Here is a 25248-nt window from a genome sequence, read left to right on the forward strand (position 1 = left end):
TTACAGGAGTGGCACCCGGTGTGGTCTTCTGCTGCTGTAGCCCATCTGCTTTAAGGTTCGATGTGTTGTGCATTCAGACATGGTATTCTGCATACCTTGGTTGTAACGAGTGGTTATTTGAGTTACTGTTTCCTTTTTATCATCCCAAACCAGTCTGCCCATTCTCCTCTGACATCAACAAGGCATTTTTGTCTGCACAACTGCCGCTCACTGGATATTTTCTCTTTTTCCCCACCATTCTCTGTAAACCCTAGAGATAGTTGTGCATGAAAATCCCAGTAGATCAGTAGTTTTTGAAATACTCAGATCAGCCCGTCTAGCACCAACAACCATTCCTCGTTCAGTCACTGAAAGTGATTGTAAACCCTGTTACACCACTTTTACCTACAGGTAAGCCTATAACAAGGTACCGTGAATATCTCCTAAACTTGTATAGTTTAGGAGATGTTAAGTAAATGCGCTGCTGTCGACATAATCGGCGCATTCGCACAGCCAGTGCCGTTTCTTCAGGACCCATGCTGTGACCGGCGGCTCCCACGCGCATGTGCCAGAGTGATGCCAGTGAGGCCAATCACAGCGCCGGAGCTGTGAACCCGAAGTAACTCCGGTGGAAGATGTCGGCCATGTACTCGGAGTGACAGCGCCTATTCAGGGCATCGTTCTGAGGTAAGTATTTCATAATGAGCTAGTATACGATACATACTAGCTCATTATGCCTTTGTCTTGCAGGGTTTGTTTATTTTTTTAAATTTTTTTGGAGGTTTACATTATGGCTGCAACTGATTATTTTCATAATCGATTTAGTTGGCTGATTTATTGTTTCGATTAATCCGTTAATAACCTTAAAAAAAAGTGTGGTGTAGTTAATATGTAAAGTTTAAAAAAAGGCAATTTATTCTTAAATATCTATATGCAGTGGTAAATATAAATAACCAACTATATGATTAGGGAGCAAAATATCTAATCTGCTCTGAGAATAACAGACAGAAGAGATATACTGTATGTACTATTAGAGGAGAGATATACTGTATATATTATTAGAGGAGAGATGTACTGTATATAGTATTAAAGGGTGAATCTGGTAAATATCATCAGACTCAGAGATATATTTTTTTATTTAAAAAAACAAACAATGTCTTCCTTCAAAAAAAATTTAATTTTAAGAACGTTCGTTCGATTTTCTAATTGTTAGTGGGGTCAAACCGAGGTTCATTTTCAACCACAGTGACAGGAAAATTTGGAAATAGAAAACTTCTTGGTCAAAGGAATTTTCAGACAGTGTATGTGGTTTTCGTTCAGAAATTACATTCATTTTAAAAACAGAATGTTAAAAACAAGTGAAAATTTCAAACAACATTCTTTTATTCAGCGAATGTACACAGATTTTTCCTCTGAATATTCTCGTCTAAAAATTGATCCGTGTGGCCAGCATAAGGCTCTGTACACACCTATGCAGTTTGCTTTTGAGGTGTTTCTGCAGTGCTTTTTGCTGTGCATTTTGACTTTTGCACACATGATTTTGCTGCAATTTCTGTTTTTTGCATTTTTTTTTTTTTTTGGCCAATTTGTTGGGCAGTTTAAAAAACACAAATTGCTGCAAAAAACGCATTACATGCTTTTCTGCAGCTTCTCCATTGAAGTATATTGAACCAAAAAAGCACCGTTTTGCGTTAAAAAAAAAAGTCCTTGACCCTTTCCAAATATGCAGCGGCTGAAAAAAGCATAGATGTGAACGTGTCCCATAGGAAACCATGTAAATGAACTGTAGTGCGTTTCTGCAAAAAGCACCAAAAAACACATAGATGTGAACCAGGTCTAAGACGTTTAGTAACATAATGGGGTTAAAAAAAACTAAAATTAGCCCTTTATAGTACAAAAAAGCAGATAATCACTACTGTAAGGGGTTCATTTTTTTTTACTGTAGAACTGTGAACGTAATATTTACAGTAGCAATTATTTGCTCTTTTTGTACTATAAAGGGCTCATTTTATTTTTAGTTTTTTAACCCCATTATGTTACTGGCCGATTAATCGATTATGAAAATAGTAAGCGATTAATTTCATAATCGAATAGTTGTCAATTAATTGATTAGTTGTTTCAGCCCTAGTTTACATCCTCTTTTTATATCCCTTTTCCCCCCCCTTCTGATGCTCAGTTTGAACTTCAGCAAGTCGTCTTCACCACGTCTAGATGCCTAAATGCATTGAGTTGCTGCCATGTGGTTGTCTGATTAGCAATTTGTGTTACCAAGCAATTGAACAGATGTGCCTAGTAAAGTGGCTGCTGAGTGTATGTAGACACATGTAAATTCACAAGGTGGGCCATATGTGCTACCTGATGATAATTTATTAGGCTTTGGACTCTCAGACTTCCATAAACATGGTCTTTTGGGATAGTCATGCATTGTGTTCATTCCAGATAAAGTTAATGATGCTTAATTGCAGCGATTTTGATGCATATACTAGTATTGGTACAGAAAGAGTAGGGAAATGGGTAAACAAGTTTGAGAAGCAAGGTTTTTTGTTGAAAACCTGTATCCCGCCAGGCCAGAAGATGTGTAGGGAGTACCACTTGCTGACCGCCTAACTGGGAAAATACATCATAAGTTTGACTTTAATACCAGGATTATGGCTGCAGCTAGATGCCATGACTCAGGTATTAAATTCCCCTCAGGGACCGGTCTTTCTGATAGAAGTGATCCAAGCGGCGGCTTACCCCCCCCCCCCCGCCACTTTCCAGTGGTTCCTGGGCTTGGCAGCCAGTCACGCAGATGAACAGAGGAAAGATGGTCTCTGCTCATATCTATGGTCTAGGAGGACTGGAGGAATGTCATGATGTAAACAATGTAAGAAAGACATTTTTTTAAAGCATTGAATCATTTTTTTTGTGTGTTTTTTGATCTAATGCTTTTCATTGTAGAGAGATGTGGGGTCTTATAGAGCCCATATTTCTCCATAAAGAGGAGCTGTCATGCTGTATTGTTATTACAAGGGCTGTTTACATTTCTTGCAATAGCAAAAAGTGATAAAAAAGAATGAAAGGGACAATTTTTATTTATGTAAAAAACTTTCATATTATACATATATATATATGAGAGAGAGAGAGAGAGGTGTTTTTTGCAACAACTGCCATTTTATTCTCTATTGCCTCTGCTGAATAAAATATATATAATGTTTGGGGGTTCTAAGTAATTTTGTAGCAAAAAAATACTGATCTTTTTTTTTGACACTTGTTGTTTACAAATAAAAATCTGGTCCTTAAGTGGTTAAGAAATGTAGAAGGGATTTCAAACATTAAAATAGGCACAATTCTTGACATAAAAGGATCTAAAGGAACATGTACAATTTTTGCCAAGGTAATTGAGAGATTTGTGTGACCAATGAAATTAATAGTTTTGTTGTGGAAGATTAACAGTGGGGGCAGGGATGTAAATATATTTAATGTCTGGCACTTGCTATTAATGACTGTAATTTCTGAGATGTTAGCAAAGTCCTGCAGGGTGACAATAAGAGGATAAAGATGGTTGGGACGGAGTCAGCAAGATATTGTCGATGAATGGGTGAATTTTAAATAGAATGCCTTCATGGTTTATCCCTTTTGATATTAGAGTTTTCCTCATCAACCTAGCCAGCAATTCCAACACAAAATTTATTAGCGAAGCAACCTGCATAGGTTGTAATAGGGCGTAATATGCAAAGATGTTATCCATGCATGGAAGCTAGATCCAAACTGCCATTTCATAAGCAAGTATTGCAGTATTTAAGATCCTTCTATTTGGTTATCATCATTTAAAGGAGTTAATAAGTAAAAATAGAAAAGTGCCGCGCTTAGGACAAAAAATACAGGTGGCTGCCTCCCCAGTAAACCCCCCCCGTGAGGAGATTACTAATGAAAAAAATATAAGACAAAAACGGGGTAATTGGTACTACCTACATGCTAAAGGGTGATCTAATCAGTCACTCTTTAGTTGCTAAAAGCAACTGTTAAATCGCAGTGATAAAATAAACACCCTTCCCCTAGACAAGGGTGTAATGGAGTAAAATGATCCACCTGTGTGTGAACAAAGCTCTCAGCCTAAAGCCAAAGAGTATTCTGAGCCCTCACTAGAGATCTAAATCCTACCAAAGGGAAAGGGTGATGAACAATAATGACCCAGTGCCTAATAAGCAAGGTGATGTGATAACGGCATGCATTTATGCGTTTTTTATAGGTGGTGCGATTATTGTGCTGCTTCTGTTCTTTGTGCGATTTTTTTTTTTGCATTTTTTGTTTTTTTGCACTGTTTTGTTTGCATTATTCTGTGGACTTTGCATTTTTGTCTGATTAATCAATTTTGGTAGACTTTCCCTGGCACATTATTAATATTTTTTGTGCATAACATATATATTTTTGTATTTATAGAGGTTTATTTCCAAATTCTTTTGGACACATTCATTTGGAGTACCTAACTTTTAGCCGTTATCACATCACCTTGCTTATTTTTAGGCACTGGGTCATTATTATTCATCACCCTTTCCCTTTGGTAAGATTTAGATCTCTAGTGCGGGCTCAGAATACTCTTTGACTTTAGGCTGAGAGCTTTGTTCACACACGGGTGGATCATTTTACTCCATTACACCCTTGTCTAGGGGAAGGGGGTTTATTTTATCACTGCGATTTAACAGTTGTTTTAGCGACTAAAGAGTGACTTATTAGATCACCCTTTAGCATGTAGGTAGCGCCAATTATCCCATTTTTGTCTTAGATTTAAAGGAGCTAAGTTCATGCCCTTCAATGCAGATCTTTGTGCTGCACAGTATATTTTTGAGTAAAGCAAATGTAGTTTTAGAATAATGTTTTTTGCTATTTGTCTAAAAAAATTTTTTGCAGTCATCACTAGATCTTCAGGGATTCCAGCTTCTCCTTTCACTCTGGAGGTTAAAGATGCAGCACAATATTTCAGATTACAACATATAGTGCCTGATGAAGAATCTGTGATCTCTTCACAAAGTGATCTGCGCAAAGAGACTTTCTTGGTAACCCGTCTTGGAAACAAAGAGCCACATGTACGTGCATCATTTCAGCATGTACAAAAACAAGAGGTAAGAGAACAAGCATATCCATTAGTGTACATGCAATTATGTTTCAAGACTCTAATGTATTACCATCTGGAAAAGTATTGTAGTACCCACTAAGGAACCTTTAGTCTATATACCAGAGAACCAGATTTTTTACACTCTCCAGCACTATTTATTACATTCGTTTTACTTCTGTAATAAATTGTTACCCTTACTAAGTATTGGATCTCCCATATTTTCCATTGCCCCTAGGGGAGGGCTCTGTGGTTAAGGCAGATAAAGCAGTTAAAAACTCTTCCCCTATCAAAGGATCTATATATTAGAAACTGCACAAAAGGACACAGAGAAAACTGAATAATAAAAACAGGAAAAGTTTGAGTACTCTCTGGATGCACACAATAAATGACAAAAAAAAGGAAAAAAAACACAAATGCTTTGTTTAGGCAGGGTGTCGATCCCTGCTTTTAGTGTCGTCCCCCCACCCTCCTGCCCAAGCTGCAAGTTAACCCGGCCAATGGTTGCAATCGCAAATAAAGGTAAGGGAAAGTTCACAAATCATTAACAAAATCATAAACATTGTCGGCATCTGTAAATGCTGTTAACTATAAGGGCTGCATTATATAACCTTGATTCCATTTCTACCTTAGGAAAGTGAAGAGACCCAGTTCCACTTATTTTATATACAGATTATATACATTTTTATAACTAACTGACCGGACGTAACATCACCCTGCTTCGCCCAATGCACTGCGTCACAGCCCATGTGACTTCCCCTAGGGATAGAGATCGGTGACAGCCGCAGGAACTAAATGGCGCAATAATTGTTTAGATTAAAACATGGAAACCCTCAGTGCTTTTAGCTACACCAAGACGGGACTCCAGTATGTTTACACTACATAATCCTAATCAACGCTGTTAATAAAAATAATGGTATAAAAATGTTTTTTTGTTTTTTAAAATCTGTTTATTAGACATTTCAATGCACATAAACATCAAAAACAAGAAAACAAAAGACAAAACAATCAAGGTAACTAGTCGGCCCCATGCACACAGGGCATTAGAAAAAGTGAGCTGTGAAGCCATTACCAACGCCAGGAAAAAGCAGCTATAAAAACATGCTTTTAGTAGCTTTTTGCATTGGCGTTAATGCACGTTTAGCCGGGCTAGCTTTTAGCAGTGTTTTTCTGCCTCTATTCAAAATCAGTGGTTCCCTATGAGAGCCCATTGATTTGAATAGAAGTCGCACCAGAAGTCAGATCATGATGATGCGCTGAGGATCTTGAAGGGGAACCGTCTCCAAAATAAAAAAAAAAAAAAAATTGGTGGGGGTCCCCCCAAAATCCATACCAGACCCTTATCCGAGCATGCAGCCCAGCAGGTAGGGAAAGGGGGGGGGGGATGTGCGAGCGCTCCCCCTCCTCCTGGACCATACCAGGCCACATGCCCTTAACATGGGGGGGTGTTGGCTTGCGCCCCCCACCCCGAAGCATCTTGTCACCATGTTGATGGGGACAAGGGACTCTTCCCGACAACCCTGGCAGTTGTTTGCTGGGGTCTGCGGGCGGGGGGCTTATAGGTATCTGGAAGCCCCCCAGATCAGTCAGATGGTAGATGCACCAACTAGAAATAAAGCGTTACTGGGTCTACTGATTACCAACAATACAGACCTGATCACGGATGTGGAACTACAGGGCAATTTAGGTAACGGCGATCACAGGTCAATTGGCTTCAGTATAAATCACACAAATAGGAAACATAAGGGGAATACACAGACACTGAATTTTAAAAGAGCCAACTTCCCTAAACTGCGAGCATTGCTAGAAGCAATAACTTGGGATAAAATCTCAGGAACAAAAAACAAGGAGGAGAGATGGGTTTGCTTTAAGAGCATATTAAATAAGGGCATTAGCCAATGCATCCCATTTGGTAATGCATTTAAAAGAACGAACAAAAGTCCTGGATGGCTTAACACCAATGTAAAAATGCACATAAAGGCAAAGGAGAAGGCCTTCAAAAAATACAAGGTTGAGGGATCATTACCAGCATTCAGACTTTATAAAGAATGCAACAAGAAATGTAAGGGTGCAATAAAGACGGCTAAGATAGAACTTGAAAGACACATAGTGGAGGAGAGCAAAAAAAGTCCCAAGAAATTCTTTAAGTATGTAAACAGTAAAAAAGGGGGGACAGACCATATTGGCCCCATAAAGAATGAGGAAGGACATCTGGTTACAAAAGATGGGGAGATGGCAAGGGTATTGAATGTATTATTCTCCTCCGTCTTCATGAGGGAATCGGGGGGCTTCAGTAACCAAAACTGCAGTGTTTATCCTCCTGACTCATCACAGGAAGCACCTCCATGCTTAACAGAGGACAGAATTAAAATTAGACTTGGGAAACGTAACATTAATAAATCACCGGGACCAGATGGCTTGCACCCGAGAGTACTTGGGGAACTCAGTCAAGTAATTGCCAGACCATTGTTCCTGATTTTTATTGACAGTCTACTGACTGGAATGGTACTAGCTGATTGGAGAAAAGCCAATGTAGTACCAATATTTAAAAAGGGCCCAAAATACATCCCTGGGAATTACAGACCAGTTAGCCTAACATCAATAGTATGTAAACTCTTGGAGGGGATGATAAGGGACTATATACAAGATTTTAGTAATGAGAACGGTATCATTAGCAGTAATCAGCATGGATTCATGAAGAATTGTTCTTGCTAAACCAATCTACTAACCTTCTATGAGGAGGTGAGTTGCCATTAGATAAAGGAAGGCCCTTAGACGTGGTGTATCTGGATTTTGCAAAAGCATTTGACACAGTTCCCCATAAACCAGGGGTCTTCAAACTATGGCCCTCCAGTTGTTCAGGGACTACAGTTCCCATGATGCCTAGTCATGTCAGTGAATGTCAGAATTTTACAATGCCTCATGGGATGTGTAGTTCCGCAACAGCTGGAGGGCCCTAGTTTGAAGATCCCTGCCATAAACATTTACTGTACAAAATAAGGTCCGTTGGCATGGATCATAGGGTGAGTACATGGATTGAAAACTGGCTACAAGGGCGAGTTCAGAGGGTGGTGATAAATGGGGAGTACTCGGAATGGTCAGGGGTGGGTAGTGGGGTCCCCCAGGGTTCTGTGCTGGGACCAATCCTATTTAATTTGTTCATAAACGACCTGGAGGATGGGGTAAACAATTCAATCTCTGTATTTGCGGACGATGCTAAGCTGGGCAATAACTTTTTCGCAGGATGTGGAAACCTTGCAAAAAGATCTGAACAAATTAATGGGGTGGGCAACTACATGGCAAATGAGGTTCAATGTAGAAAAATGTAAATATGAATGCAATCTATACACGGGGGGGGGGGGGGGGGGGAGGACCTCTGGGGGAATCTAGGATGAGAAAGGACCTGGGGGTCCTAGTAGATGATAGGCCCAGCAATGGCATGTAATGCCAAGCTGCTGCTAACAAAGCAAACAGAATATTGGCATGCATTAAAAAGGAGATCCACTCCAGAGATAAAACGATAATTATCCCGCTCTACAAGACTCTGGTCTGGCCGCACCTAGAGTATGCTGTCCAGTTCTGGGCACCAGTCCTCAGGAAGGATGTACTGGAAATGGAGTGAGTACAAAGAAGGGCAACAAAGCTAATAAAAGGTCTGCAGGATATTAGTTATGAGGAAAGGTTGCAAGCACTGAACTTATTCTCTCTGGAGCAGAGACGTTTGAGAGGGGATATGATTTCAATATACAAATACCATACTGGTGACCCCACAGTAGGTCTAAAACTTTTTCGCAGAAGAGAGTTTAACTAGACTCGTGGCCACTCCTTAAAATTAGAGGAAACTTAAATTAAATTAATTTAACTAATTAAATTAGTTTAACCTTAAACTACGTAGAGGGTTCTTTACTGTAAGAGCGGCAAGGATGTGGAATTCCCTTCCACAGGCGGTGTTCTCAGCGGGGAGCATTGATAGTTTCAGGAAACTATTAGATAAGCGTCCGGAACGACCGCAACATACAGGGATATACAATGTAATACCGACATATAATCACACACATGGGTTGGACTTGATGGATTTGTGTCTTTTTTCAACCTCACCTACTATGTAACTATATGTAAGATCCTGGGCCCCCCCACCCTATGTGAATGAGTATGGGGTACATTGTACCCCTACCCATTCACCAAAAAAGTGTCATAGAACCAATACACAGGCAGTAATTAATTAAAGCAGCTCTGGCGTCTCTCTTCCGATTTCTTCTCCCTCCGGTGATGTCTTCATCCTCCGGTTCCTCTCCTCTCTCCACTGATGTCTTCTCCCGCTGCCAGTTCTCCTCTCTCCGCTGATGTCTTCTCCCTCTTCCTGTTCTCCTCTCTCCGCCTGTTCTCTCTCCGCTGTCTTCTCCTGCTGCTGGGTCTCCTCTCTCTGCTGTTATCTCCCTCTGTTCTTCCTCCGATGTTCTCTCAACGCTCTCTCCCGGTGTAATGCTAGGTCCGCCATGTGAAAATACTTATATAGCCATGGGGCGGGGCCACCTGGTGATGTCATCCGGAGGCCCCAACTTCCTTGTGATGTCACTGCCCCATCGTGCCCTGTCCCAACATAGGGACAAGGTGCTTTGGGGTGGGGGGGTGCAGGCACTTACCCCCCATGTTAAGTGCATGTGGCCTGGTATGACCCAGGGGGGCTTGCTCGTTCATCCCCCCCTTTTCTCACCTGCCAGGCTGCATGCTCGGATAAGGGTCTGGTATACTCTTGGGGGGGGGGCCCATGCCAGTTTTTTTTCCATTTTGGAGAGGGTTCCCCTTGAAGATCCTCAGTGCACAAGCCGCATCATGATGCGACTTCAATTCAAATGCCATTGTGGGCCAGTGGGCCATTTAGGTGACACCGCGTGTCTGAGGTAATTTTCATATGTTAAACCTGCTCTCCAAGCTATAATGGTAGTGGACATGGAGGGAGTCGAGGAGTAAGGGGCTCTTAGCCCTCTAAACAGAAGAAACCGTAAGACCTCGAGGAAATGAACCGCTGCCGCCTCTAACATTTAGATTAAAATTAGATTTATCTGGGGAAAGTCACCAGGCAGCAGTAACTAACTAGGAAGCTAGGAAATATTTGTGGCAATCAGGAAATGCTAAACCCCCCTGGGAATAAGGGTGCATCACGGTGTGGTTAATTTATACCTCGGAGGTTGACATCGCCAGAGGAATGTGGAGAAAAGTTGATGTAGGCAATTAAAGGATTTTGGGATCCAAGTAAGGAATTGTCAAAATAAGTATAAGAATTTGGGCAAGCATTTCATTTTAATAAATTTTATCTGTCCGAGAAGTGACAGTGATTCCCATGCCATCAACCTCAGCCTAATGTCATTGAGTATGGGAGAGAAAGGGAGAGAAAATCTGAAGCCTTACGTGAAATCTGCACTCCCAGGTACTTGAACTCCCACAGGAAAGACCATTCCATTGTGTGGAAGGCCTTTTCTATGTCTAAGGAGGCCACCACTCTAAACTCCTGGTTGGGGTGCTGGGCATTTATGTTGGTCAGTGGCTCTATGGGCCATAAATCCGGTTTGGTCCAGATCTATGAACGTAGGCAATATACTGTATTCTGCAAATGCAACGTAAGGAGTTAGGTCAAGATTTTAAAATCGGTATTAAGTAGCGCAATGGGCTTATATGAGGCACAGGATCCAGAGTCTTTGGGAGGTTGATAAATGGGCACTATGTGTGCGACATTTATCAAAGTAGGGAGGGTTCCCTCTGCCAAGTATTGCATAAACAGTGAAGCTAGAATGGGGGCCAGAAGATCACTATGGGTCTTGTAGAAATCAATGGGTGAACTGTCCAAGCCTGGAGCCCACCCTGCTGGTAAAGTTTGCATTGCTGCAGTGACCTCTTCGGGGATAATGGGGCGTACCAAGCCAGAACATTAATCTGAAAGCCACCTGGTCTGAGAGAGACACTTAAGGGCTGAAGTAAGAGGGGGGGGTAGATCTATGGAGCGAGCTACAGTACTGGCGAAATTCCTCCAAGATGTCCTCCCTAGCGGAGTCCCTTTCCCCAGTGGGAAGCTGCTTTTTCTGAAATAGTAGTGATGGGACGGCCGTGTTGGGCCAACAGGCGGACATTTTTCTCCCCATGTTTAAAGCGGAGTTTCACCCAAAAATGTCCCATTTGGCACCTTTCAGAGGGGAGCAGATACCTGTATAATCCAGGTATTTGCTCCCACTTCCGGGCATAGATCGCCGCAGTATCTGCGGCGATCTACACCATATCCGACCCCTCCTCCGCCCCCCCCCCGCTGTCTTCTGGGAGACACACAGGTCCCAGAAGACAGCAGGAACCGGTGAGATCACACAGCGCGACTTGCGCATGCCCAGTAGGGAACCGGGCTGTGAAGTCGCAAGGCTTCAACTTCCTGATTCCCTTATCGAAGATGCCAGCGCCTCCACCCGGGAGGCGGGGGACAGATAGGCTTTGAGTGAGGACATTGCGGGAGCCCTGGGCAGGTAAGTGTCCATATATCAAAAGACAGTAGCTGCAGTATTTGTAGCTGCTGACTTAAAAAAAAAAAATGCATACACTAGCAGTGACACTGGAATGAATTATTTGAGTTTCCATTGATTCCTATGGGAAAACTTGCTTACTGGTATACGAGTGCTTTGGATTACAAGCGTGCTTCTGGAACAAATTATTGTGCTCTTAATCCAAGGTACTACTGTAGATCATCTTTTTTTTTTTTTACATATTTATTTTAGATAAATTGAATTCCTACATCTCAACATAGATTAAATATAGTAAATTAAATCCCAATAAAAATTAACCACTTCAGCCCTGGAAGGTTTCACCTCCTTCATGACCAGGCCATACGGCACTGTGTTGCTTTAACTCACAATTGCGCGTTCATGCTGTACCCAAACAAAATTTATATCCTTTTTGTTCCCCCACAAATAGAGCTTTCTTTTGGTGGTATTTGATCACTTCTGTGGTTTTAATTTTTTGCGCTAACAAAAAAAAGGCCGAAAATTTTGAAAAATAAAAAAAAAAGCATTTTTTTTTTTACTTTCTGCTATAAAGCTCATCCAATAAAAAAAAATTTTGTTTACATAGGCAGACCACCGTTCTGCCTCTCCAGTGAACAATCGGCAGGTCCCAACGGCCATCACGGCCGCCGGACCCACTGATTGCCTCTCGCTGTGTCCAATCACAGTGGAAGCAGGTCTCTGGCGTCCCAGACCCTGCAGAGGAAACGTACAGGTACGTTGTTTCGCGCAGCTGGGCTGCCCTGCCGCACTAAATGTTTGGTGGGCAATCCGCAAGCGGTTAACTGAGATCACAATTCCTCTAGTGCAGTGGTTCTCAACTCCAGTCCTCAGGACCCACTAACAGGCCAGATTTTAAGTATTACCTTGGGGAGATGCAGACTAGAATACAGCAATCACTGAGCAGCAAATGATATCACCTGTGATGTATTTCAGTTATCTTGCAAACCTGGCCTGTTAGTGGGTCCTGAGGACAGGAGTTGAGAACCATTGCTCTAGTGGTAAAAATGGAGTGCTACATTCATCTTAATATAAAGACAACTAATTATTGGCTTAAAAGTCTCACTTTGGCTAAGGGTAATGATTTTATTACTAACTCTCCAGTGTTGCTTGTAACCCTCCATTTCCCAAAATCGTAAAGAATACGGATCCTTATTATGATTGATACAATGTTTGTAAACGCTATGTTTTTTTTTTTTATACTCCTTTTATTATGTTTTGTACATGTTGTATGTCATTTCTACAAGGATCTCTTTGTTCAATCATGTAGTCTGCATCGACATTGTAGTACCTAAATTGCTCCTTCAGTTTTGAAAATTACAAAATCTCAAATTTGATATTGTTTCCCAGTTGCCTTTTGCTGCAAAAGCCTCTTTTTTATTGTCATATATTTTGTACATACAGAGTACTTCTTACAGGGGTAAAAACCTTTACCATAAAAAAAAAAAAAAAAAAAAAAAAAAAAACACTTTTTATCCGGAGGGTCAATCATATGTCTTGCGAACTTATCCCCCAATGTTTGGGCCCTCCTGTTTGTAAATCTTGGATATTCAGGTAAGATCTGTCCTAGCTGTCTATCAGCTTTCATTATGGTTCAATGCTTTTTGAAGATTCTTTTGACTTAATACTGGGCATCCTTGTTCAAAATGATGGGTAGATCATTCTGTCTTCATTCTGTTTGATTTTATCCTCCGTGTGTTTCTTTTCATATTGCCAACTTCTCATATCCCTTCTGGATGAATCGCTTTCCTATCAACTCCTTTTTTCTTTTTTTCAAAATCAACTTTTTTTGGTACAATTTCTGCTCAGTCTGACCAGTTGACCCCTAGGCACATTATTGAGCTAAGGAGCGTGGTGACAGCTGTCCAAAGGTATGTAACTATTTTGATTGACCAGTTAAAATGTGTGATTAGCCTGCCTTCTTTCAATTTGATATCATGATAGTTTATCTTTTCTCATCACATTCATAGGCCAACCTGATATTTTTTCATTTTTAAGGGTTTCAAACAACTTGGTCAAATTTCTACTGTCTCCTGCCCGTATTACAATCATATCTACAGATATGAATCTTTTACATACAGTAACAAGTTGGTATGGTTTATTACGATAGATCACTTTTTCTTCCCATTGGGACATAAATTTGCTACTAATTTGCTTAGTTCTTTCAAGACCGACTTTGTTGCTTCAATCGCTTCATGATTTTTTGATAAAGGTGTGTACAGATGTAACATTAGCTGTGGCCATTAATAGTGGTTCCATTCTAACCTCAATTTGATTTAGCATTTGAATCAGATGTTTAGTGTCCCTCGGGTATGATTTTGTCTTCTGGACTATTGGTTGTTGTGACGGAACCGCTTCCCACACTCCGCTTGAGTGCTTCCGTCAGTATACAGCTTTCTCCAGTCTGAAAATCGATACCAGATATTATAGCCGATCGTACAAGACTAGCCGACAAATGACTTGTATGAAAATGGACTACATTTATTGAAACTCAAATAGAATATTTATACCCCACAGGAGGACATCCCCCTCCCGATCATATTACCCTAACAATACGAACTGTAACCAAGAACATAACATGAGCGAATTAACTTGTCATTTAAACCAGCCTAGGTGACTCGATGCCCAACCAGACAATGTTGTGATTACTCAGACAAAAGGTGACACAATTAACAATGGGACAGACATGCTTAGCAGAAAACACATAGCGCCTTCAGACTGTCCGTACTGTCTGTACATGGAACTGAGGCCAATGCGACCAGCTCTTTCAATAAACATGTATAGTTTAGAGTGTAAAAAAGCAAACTGCGCTAATGAACTGTTAAACTAAATGTAAGAACAGAGGCAGCTCAACTGTAGGTTACAGAAATGTCAAAAAGGAGAGTAAATGAGCTGCGCTAATCAAAATGGCAAAAGTGAAAATCTGTGAATCACTCTTGAAAGTGTGTAGATCACTTTTCAGTATCTTCAGTTAGACAATAGATTTATAGTGAACAAATGTGTTCACCTTCTTGGCTATGCTCTCACAGGCTAATGCCCCCACATGGACACAGGACAGCATTGCAGCCCTGTGTCCACCCCCTGTACATCCCCTGTAGAAAAAACAGCTTCTCTGTTGCCAGCAGCAACAGCCACCACCTTGGAACAGGAACCTGGGATTGCAGGTACAGGCTTTTCCTCAAAATCATTACCTGTATTCAACTGTATTCCAGAATCTGGGGCAAGTAAAAATATAGTGCCCTACTTGACCACATTTCAGGCATGGAACAACTTCACCCCCATCTCTAAGGGAAAGCGGAGCCACTTCTCTTCTTTTTTTTTTTTTTTTAATTGTTTATTTAACAAGTTTTACAGATAATACAAGGTAACAAGTAGTTATCACAATCAATTACAGGTAATGCAAATATACACTGTCATTGAAATTGAAATGTAAACAGAGTTAGAATGAAATATAATGGGCCAATGTAAATACAGAGATATTGAAAAATCCATCTAGGTAAGAGTATTGATTGTCATATGTACGATTTGGTTTCCTTGGTATATACTATCGATGTCTGTAGGAGGTACAGAAGCAGCGCAAGGCAGTAAAGGTGAGAGGGCATAGTCAACTTTTAGTAAAGTCAGCGACACCCTAAGGATAAATTGACTATACAAATCGGCTATTGCTTAATTAGGACTGTATGTTTCAGAGCTATATTCAGATTCATCCCATGGCTTCCATATTTGAGAAAATGTATCTGATACATCATCAACTACGGCTGTTAGGTGTTCCATTCTCTGTATGTCCGATACGATGGAGAGGGTTTGTGTAAGAGTGGGAGAGGCGGTAGAGAACCATAGTTTGGGAATAGTTCTTTTAGCTGCTAATAATATAAAGGACATCAGTCTTCTTTTAGATTTGTGAATACCAGAGACGGGAAGGCCCAATATATAGTGCATTGGGTTTAGGGGGACGGGGACCCCCATCAACCTCTCCAGGACCGTTTGTATTTGAGCTCAAAATTGGGTGACTAGAGGACATTCCCAGAAAATATGAAAGTGTGAGCCCACAGCTTTATTACATCTCCAGCATAGTTGTGAGGTTGTCGGGTTGTATGCGTGTAGGCGTTCTGGAGTTTTATACCAGAATAGTAGAATTTTATAGGCGGATTCTTTATGTGTGACACAGCGGGAGATTTTGGAGGTGGATTCCCAGATATTCTCCCAATCTAACAGAGAAATGTCATGTTTGAGTACTTGAGACCATCTCTTCATGTAGTGATGACTATCTACCTTCAAGGGGTTGGCTTTGTGTAGAATTCTATATGTGGTGGAGATTAATTGGGGCTCATAGGGGCCTTTGGCACATAACATTTCGAAGTCTGTTGGCTTGTCCAGGGAAAGGGTGAGGGATTTAGAGGCGAAGAAATGTCTGAATTGTAAGTAGGTATAGAAAAAAGTTTTAAGAATCTGGTATTGTTTTTGTAGGTCAGCGAAGGATAATAGATGTCTCAAAGCTGGATTAACAAGATGCCTCAGCTGAAAGATCCCGGCCCTAGTCTAGTGTAACATACGATCATAGGACAAGCTGTCAGGGATGTCCGGGTTGAAGAGAAGGTTTATAAGAGGTGAGCATGGAGAAGATAATGAATAACGATCAGAGCATCTTTTCCATATTGCTAGGGTAAACCGCATTGGAGCCAGGCATAAACCTCTCAGGTGGGGCATGTGTTTGTCACTAGACAGCCAGAGCAGGTAACATGGATGGACCGGAGAGGTAACGCTCATTTCGATCTCGGTCCATCTGTTTGGAGCTTTCCTGTGAGTCCAGGAAGTAAGGACTCTTAAGTGTGAGACATAATAGTATTTAATAAAATCAGGGGCTCCTAAACCTCCTCTATTTTTACATGCCATGACCACTGATCCTGCCACCCGATGGGACGCGTTATTCCATATAAAACAGAGACTTCTCCTTTGAAGCGCTTTCAGTTGTGACATAGGAATTGCCACTGGGAGTGTCTCGAATAGATACAAAAGTTTGGGAAGTATCGACATTTTGAGAATATTTACACGTCCCAAAAGGCAGAGGAGAAGAGCGGTCCATTGTGTCAAAAGGTGATTGATCTCTTTGAATAGTGGGGGAAAATTAGCTTGGTATAACGTAGAGTATGATGCTGTAAACTCCTAAATATTTAAGCGAGGAAGCACACCAGTGGTAATTATAGTTTTGTTGAGGAGGGGTGATCTTAATGGGAAGGGCTTCCATCTTGGTAGCATTGATTTTATAACCTGAGATAGCGCTAAAAGCCGTTAGAATATGTGGAGTGATGGCAGGGATGTGTGTGGGGCTGTGAGCGTCAAGAGGATGTCATCTGCGAAAAGGGATATTTTGTATTCTCTATGTCGCAAGTATACTCCATTAACATTGGGGCTATCGCGTATGGCAGCAGCCAGGGGTTCTAAGCTGAGGACAAACAATAAGGGTGACAGGGGACACCCCTGCCTGGTACCGTTACTAAGAGGGAATGTAGGGGATATATGAAATGATAATTGTACCTGGGAGGTGGGATGGGAATATAGGGATCGGAGGGCATGTATAAAAGGTCCAGAGAAACCGTATTTCACCAGAATTGCGAACATGAAGGGCCAACTGAGTCGATCAAATGCTTTCTGGGCATCTAGACTTACAATCAGAGCAGGGGTTTTTGTTCTAGTTAATCGATAAGGTCTATTGTGCGCCTAGTGTTGGCCCCGGCATGTCTTGTGGGGACAAAACCCACCTGATCTTTATGTATTAGTGATGGTAATATTTTTGAGAGTCTGTTGGCCAATATTTTTGTAAAGATTTTATAATCCGAATTTAATAGGGCGATAGTTATCAGGGATAGATGGGTCTTTGCCTGGTTTGGGTATTACTATGATATGTGCATGTAAAAACCGAGATTGAGGCAAAGTACCTTTTTGAGTAAGGAGGAAAATAAATTCAACATGTGTGGAGCTAATATTTGGAGGAAGGTTTTATAATATGAATAGGGGAGTCCATCAGGGCCTGGAGCTTTGTGTGAGAGGAGTAGTCTAATCATGTCTGCTAATTCAGCGTTAATTGGTGTATTAAGTGAGGATAGCTGCTCTGGACAGATCAGCGGAAGTTGTAAGGATCATACGAAGGCGTCAAACTTCTCTTGTGTAAACTGGGTCAATGGGTCTGAGCATAGACAATTGTAAAGTTTGTTATAGAAATCTCCAAAGACCTTTGACATGACCTGGGGGGAGTAAGTAGGCGTACCATCGGGTTGTATTATATGGTCAGGGATAGAGATGGGTGTGGTTTTAACTTATGAACTAGCATCCTATGTGGCTTATCTGCATACTCCTAAAACCTCTGTTTTCACCATAACATGGCCCTAGAGATTTTACTCCTATCCAAAGCCTTAATTTGGTTTCAGATATATAACACTGTACGTAGGCAGGTTATCGTGGGAGATTGAAGCAAATGCATTTCCGCTAAGCGTAGCCGGATTAGAAGAACCGATTTTTGTTGAGTAGATTCTTGTTTCTTGTGTGAACCAACAGAAATGCATTCGCCTGTAAAGAAGGCCTTATGGGCCTCCCATAGGGTAGAAAAGCTCGAGACAGAGCCCTCATTAAGCTGAAAATATTCTGTGAGTTTCGATTGGAGTAGTTTATTGGTATCAGTGTTTCACAAAAGGGACTCGTTAAGTCTCCAGTAGCATGTCTTAGGCAGTGCAGAGTGTATGGCTAAATCTAGTGTAATAGGGGCATGGTCGGACCATGTAATGGGGCCTATTTCGGAAGCAACCAGATAAGGTAGTAGGGGTGTGTTAAGCAGAAAATGGTCTAAGCGAGAGTACAGTTTGTGTGGAGGGGAGTAGAAGGTATATTGCCTATGTGTGGGGTGTTTCACCCTCCATGCATCAAATAATTTGTATGAGCGCGTCAGTTTCCGAAATGAAGTGGACAGTTTGTGAGCTTGGAGTGGTGGGGTGTTTTTGGAAGAGTGCGTGTCTGTCCTTGCTGGGGGACATGTACAAATTGAAATCGCCACCAACTATTACAAAAAGGTTGTGGGGAGGTGTGTAACCTCTCGAGGATCTTTGTGAGGAATCCGATCTGCCCCAAATTAGGGGCGTAGACATTGACTAATGTGATGGGTGTTTTGTAATGGACACAGTTCAGGAGGACATACCTACCGTGGGGATCCAATGTTGAGGCAGTAATTTTTAATGGGCAGGAGCGTTTGATCAGAATGGCTACACCTGCCCTTCCCGAGGGGTCGGAGGCCATAAAAGCAGTAGGAAACATTTTGGAAGCAAATTTGAACGAGCCCCCCGGACGGAGAGGCATCTCCTGAACCATGACCACGTCAGCCCCTGAGGCCGTGAATTCCTTCAGAGCCAACCAGCGTTTGTGAATGGAATTCAAGCCCTTTACATTACATGAAAAGATTTTTAAGGCCATGTGGTAGTCTCAAGTTGAATAGCAAGCATTCTCTTAACCTGGCATGAGAGTATAACCAACCATATTATAAATGATCTACAGGGAAACACGTGAGCATTTCTCATACAATAAGAAGACAATGACTGAATATTTGTTAACCAGGTAATAGAACCATATCAAACTCAAACATAATGGCAGGTCAAAAAAAAGACCTGATGAAAGAAGAAAAAAAATAATAAAAAAAAACATAAAAAATTGAAACCAGTGTTTTGAAAGCCTGAAGGGGGAAAGTCCTTCAGGGGACCAAGGTGGGATACCTTGGACATGTAGAAGAGCATGGCGGTCAGCTAGAACAGCGGACTGTGGCCAGCTCCTTTAAGAGATAACTGGTTTCGGACATTTAACATGTAGTAACGTTCATAACAGAGCACCACTTACTGGAACTACAATAGGGGCTAAAAGGAGAACAGAAGTCTTCCAAAATGGAAAAACGTGTGAAAAAAATAGATAAAACATTAGAAACTGGGCTTACTGATCATTTCAGAAGAGGGAAGGGGTATAGGGGAGAACTCTCCCCGCAGATACCCTAGATCTCGGCCGATTTCATCAGGTATCTGGGGACCAAAGACAAAGAGATGCAAGTCAGGAAATCCTTGGAGCATCAGGTGGGGGGTCTAGGCGGATTGGATCGTTGCGGTTTAGAGAGAGCCTTCTGTTGTCTTCGACGTACTGGGGTCCAAATTGCTGCTGGGGCCTGAAGTGGCTTGGAGGGCAGTGCAGGCGGGGGAAGCTGGAGCGCTTCTCTGGAACCGGAGGTAGTCCCAAGTTTCGAATGAAGACCTCGCATTCATGAATATCTCTGATGGAATATTGTGTGCCATCTTTGGATGCTGAGAGCCGAAATGGGAATTCCCATCTGCAGGGGATTTGATGCAGTTGAAGGTGGGCCGTGATTGGACGGAGATTGCATCTTTTCGCTAGGGTCATGGGGGAGAGGTCACTGAAGATTTGGATTTTGGATCCCTTGAAGTCGATGCGATTTTTGTTGCGTGTAGCTGCTGTTAAAGCTTCCTTACTGTCATAGTAATGAAAACGAACTTTTATGTCTCTCGGATTGGAGCCAGGAGGAGGTTTGGGAGCCAAGGATCTGTGGGCCCTATCTAGGCACCAATCAATATCGGGTATATGTGGGGCTAGCGTGATAAAAAGATTAAGTAGATATGTCTATAGCTCTTTATCATTAAATGTGTCAGGGACTTCACGGATCCGCACATTCGAACAATGTTCTCTATTCTCCAGATCTTCTTGTTGGAGTTGTATTTGGGAAACAGTGTGTTTAAGAAATGCATTTTTTCCCTCAAGTGCATGCATATATTGTACAGTCTCGTCAAATTTAGTTTTCAGAGTGGCAGTACGCTCTCCAAGCTGATCAATCTCCCCCCTGAGCTCTTGAGCAATCTTCCCAACTTCTTTAGCTATATTGCGTGTCAAATCTTGTAGAAGTGTCTGCAGTTTCAGGTCTAAGACTGCTACCGTGACTGCTTTGGCAGAATTCGCCTGCTGCTTAGTATTTCCTGTGTGAAATATACCCGGTGCGGAGGCCAAGAGGTCTGCAGCATCAGTCGGCTCTGTGGGCGTAGTTAAAGCAGGGGATTTATAGGAATCCTATATAGGAATCGCTCCATGTTTTGATGGTGGTACAAAACCTTGATATATGTACTTCTGAAATCCTATTTTGCCCATGTAGTGCCTGGAGGTGTCTTAGGGTAGCTGGATATGATCCTGTGAAAGCTTTGGTAGCGGTGGAGGATCCCTTAGTAAAGGAGCAGGGACTGGAGAAGGTCTACAACATGTCCACCATTGATGTTAGTCTCCCCTGCGCCCCCCTATTTTATGCTTTAGGGGTGTAATTGGGCTATCTGGAGTCTTGGGGGGGTGGGGGGGGGGGAGCCCCTGTGAGATCCCCTGTGAGATCCCCTGTGAGATCCCCTGTGAGATCCCCTGTGAGATCCCCTGTGAGATCCCCTGTGAGATCCCCTGCGAGATCCTGCGAGATCCTGCGAGATCCTGCGAAAGTTACTTTAGAAGGTATGCTGTAGAGATGACAAGAAAGTAATTGCTGTTGGTGTGTTGATAAACTTCTCCTTTCTTGGGGCTAGATATGTTTATTCAAGCTATGGGGATGGCTGCTATATAGTACTGTACCTGGGTGAGGAGGGTGAGTCTGACTCCAATGGCCACAGAATGGCTGTGGATCGCTGGTATAGGATGCTGGCTGTCAGGGGACCCCAGGCAGACCTCCGTTTGTACCTCATTCCTCTGCCCCCTTCAGGAATGCTGCCACTACCAGAGGAGGGCGGGCGGATATTCGACTCACGGACCGCTGAACTCCAGGCCGGGGGATGCTGGAGGAACCACAGGCCTATAGGCCGCAAAATGGCGGTGGGCCACAGGTCTGTATAGACGGCCAATAGAGATGCACCGGTGGGACCCCGCGGATGTACAGTCGATGAGTGCCTCCGTGGAAGCAGGCCTAGGAGTGTCTGGGTGTTCTGCCTGTAATCCCACTCCAGCCCGGGGATGATGTAGACCTCACGGATTGCAAGGTGGCGGCGACTCCCTGTGTTGACGGTCCAGCCGCGGGTCGAATGGAAGGACGGATCCCGGACCGGAACTTCACCTCAGGCTGTGGCCGGGATAGGGAGCATCTGCCAGGTGGTGAGTCAGCGGAGGAGACTCTGCGGGCCTCAAGATGGCTGCCGGCCCAAGCTGTGTGGAGCGGGCCGGGGAAAGCCGCTATCAGCCGGCCAGGCTTCTCAATATTGGCTGGGGTGAGGTCAGGAGCTGTCTGGGGGCCACTAGGGGAAAGTTGGTGGCTCACCCGGATGTTTTAAGCCAGGATGTCGATGGATTGTAGTTGGATCTGTGGAGCTCTGTGTCCCCACGTCCTCCTCAGTGCGCTGCCGGACACGCCCCCGCCACTTCTCTTCTGTAGCTCCTCCTTTCTGCAAACAGACTTTCTCCAATTGTTATGGGAAATGACACTCTCCCAACATGCAGGATCTCACTGGCATCTCTATGGGGATGGTGGGCCACCTCTTCCTTGTAGCTTTTCCTTCCCATTGACACATTTTCTCCTGTTGCTAATGGAAACAGTGCTCTCCCAGCTGCACTTTGCTGGCTCTCCAAAACACGTAGACTTCTCTCTCCACGAAGCGGTGTTGCTTTAAACTTGCCACAATCCTCTGTAGGCAATATCTTGCAGTCCACAGACCTGACATCATAGGCGTTGCTATAGGCAACCACACTTCTCTCAAACTTCTGGTAAGCCTGTTGCTCACTCCTGACATTCAGAGCAGGCTTCCCAAACACAGATGCAGACCTTTTCTGTGCTAGACGACTTTGCACTGGAGCCTGGGACAAAGGGCACTTGGAGTCTGCATGCCCCCACTCACTGCACTGCAAACAGCGCTCTTCCCTGAGTGTCTTGTCCAGACTTCCCACACTGTATCCTCTTGCAAGCTTAGGACTCTGCACATTAATAACTGGACTCCTTGCGCCAGCGTTTCTTTCCTTTTCCCTTTTGCTCCAGTGTGGCCAAATGCATCTTGCACCAGTCTGAGGCTTGTTCTGTTGGTAACAACCCGTCCAGCCACATGGTTCTGTCTCTCATCTCAGCAAACATTGCTTCCTTTTTTGCGTTTTGACCGCCCCATCTCTGCAGCCAGGCACACAACACTTTTTAACACAGTTTCTTTGAACACAGGAAAATTTGGCGGACTGTCTCTAAGACTTGCAAGCGTCACACTTTCACATACAGACTCCACTGGGTTGACATTAGCTGCTCCTCACAGTATTGCTGCAAAACACACAGTAGTTTCTTGCTACTCACTGTTTTTGGTATGCGAGGATCTGGAACTCTTCCATCTCTGCCCAAAGCAATACCTCCACCATATGTAAGATCAGACTCAAGCAGGTAGCCCACTTTTATTTAAAAGCTGGAAAAGTTCACACAGACATCAGTAGCCCATGCAGGGGGTTCCGCCATTACTGTATCCTGCACAATCAGGATATTTCAGCCTCCTGGCTTACTCTTTACCACACGGCTGCTTCAGGCCTCCAGCTTGGGCATTAAGTTTGCTCCTCAGACCAAAAGAGTTCCTAGAGTCAAGCTCTCTTATAGCTTACTCACGAATAGCTCCTTGCTGCTCTGTCACCAGCACATCTGCCTCCTGCAGACATGTATGCTTTGGCTGCCCCCATGCAGAGGAATGGGAGTCCACCTGACTCCCATGCACAGACCTCCTGTCTGTTGGGTGGGGCCCTGAGCCATAGTCGGGTCACAACTAAATAGCCCAGCACAGCTGGGCAATCAGCGTGCCTGTCTCTCCAAAATCTGGCATAAACCAGCAATCTTCCAGGTAGCACGGGGTCCCGCTGCCACAGTTTGTGAACCACTCTTCAGAGTCCTTTCAAATAAAAACATCACAATTAAATACAAATGAAGATATTTGTGTGAATCACTTTTCAGAGTCCTTGCAAAGTGTCAATAACACAATAGTTACATAGTAGGTGAGGTTGAAAAAAGACACAAGTCCATCAAGCCCAACCTATGTGTGATTATGTGTTAGTATTTGTAATTGTGTCATCCTGGGAGGGAGGAGCCTGGTAATGGCTCTGTGCACGGCGTGAGGATCCTGAGAACCCTCTCCCTGCAGCTGAGAGGAATGATCGGCCTGATGAGAAGGTGTAGGTAGCTTCCCTCCCCGCCCCCCCCTGCTCATCACTCACTGAGCTGTCTTGTGGTGTAAGCCAGAGGAAGTTTGTACCTGCTTCTGACTGCATCCCCCCCCCCCCCCACCCCTCCGGAGTCGGATGGGCTAGAAGGCTCATCGAGGACGGGGGGTTAGGAGAACTGGAAAACCGCGGAGATCGGAGCGCTTCGGAAGCGACGGCAGCAGGGAAAACGGTGCGCTGCTGGGGGCTGTTTCAAGTCCCCAGCGGTGTTGCCGGCCGCGGAGAGCGGAGGAACCAGCTGAAGTGCACCGGGGAATTTCGGAGGAGAGAGCCAGGAAGGTGGGTGAGTGGAGCAAGGAGCAGCGGCAGCGGACACTGAAGAGCTGAGAGCAGAGAACAGCTGAGACTTCAGCGGGTCAGACAGACCTGGGCAGATTGATAACATCAGAGACAGCACCTGAACGTTCGCAGCATCAGAGAGCAGCAACAAGCAGTAGTGAGCGTCCCTTTTTGTCCCAACTTCAACAACAACTAAAAGATAAGTACCGTATTTTTTTTTTTTTCCCTCTTTTGGCTTTTTTCTATTGCAATTGTCTTGAAGTGAACAGGCAAAGGAAAAGTAATAGAACAAAAGAAAGGGAAAGAACACATTGAAATAAAATGAAATAAAATGGAATGAAAAGCGAAAGTAAATGAAAGTAAATGAAGGCGAAAGAGCTGAAAAAGTAGAATCAAGTGAGCTAAGAAAAACAATAAAAACAGGGGGGGGGAACAGGGGAGAAGGAGAAGGTGAAAGAGAGACAAGCCAGCGGAAGAGTTGTCTCCCAGCCCCCACCTGCTTGCTGCTGCTGCTGCTGCAGTATCTCCCTTTCTTGTGATTTTTTTTTTTTTTTTTGTTTTTGTTTTTTGCAAATGGTATTAACTATAGGCTCGATAGTACAAACTATAGAATAAGAAGAAATTTCATAGTAACAAAATGTGGAACATATAAGCTCATACTGGAACTATACTACTGAATATATAAATCATCTTGCTGAATACTTGAATTAGATTGCATTATATCGCTAAAACATTTGAATTATTTTGCTGAGCACCTGGGCCCTCATGCACACGGGCTGTTGGGAGAACGTTGTGAAAACGCCAGTGTCTTTGCAGTGACTTTTTTTTTAAACTTTTTTCAGCGTTTTTGCAATAGCGTTTTTGAGCCTTTTTTTTTTTTTTTTTTTGCTCTTTTCTATTGCAATTGTCTTGAAGTGAACAAGCAAAGGAAAAGTAATAGAACAAAAGAAAGCGAAAGGGAAAGATCACATTGAAATAAAATGAAATAAATGGAATGAAAAGTGAAAGTAAATGAAGGCGAAAGAGCTGAAAAAGTAGAATCAAGTGAGCTAAGAAAAACAATAAAAACGGGGGGGGAACAGGGGAGAAGAGAAGGAGAAGGTGAAAGAAAGACAAGCCAACGGA

At 43.1% G+C, this 25248-nt stretch overlaps 1 protein-coding gene across 2 annotated transcripts in view; it reads left to right on the top strand.

Annotated features, from left to right (window-relative positions):
- The window catches only part of TMEM132A (transmembrane protein 132A), a 617882-nt gene that overhangs the window by 125286 nt on the left and 467348 nt on the right, over window positions 1-25248 (top strand). For both annotated transcript variants that reach the window (XM_073596966.1, XM_073596967.1), the window contains exon 2: window positions 4870-5081. In XM_073596966.1, coding sequence (XP_073453067.1) covers window positions 4870-5081 — 212 coding nt within the window. The remainder of the gene's footprint in view (window positions 1-4869; window positions 5082-25248) is intronic.

Source organism: Aquarana catesbeiana, linkage group LG08 (genome assembly GCF_042186555.1).
Source record: "Aquarana catesbeiana isolate 2022-GZ linkage group LG08, ASM4218655v1, whole genome shotgun sequence".
NCBI lineage: Eukaryota > Metazoa > Chordata > Amphibia > Anura > Ranidae > Aquarana > Aquarana catesbeiana.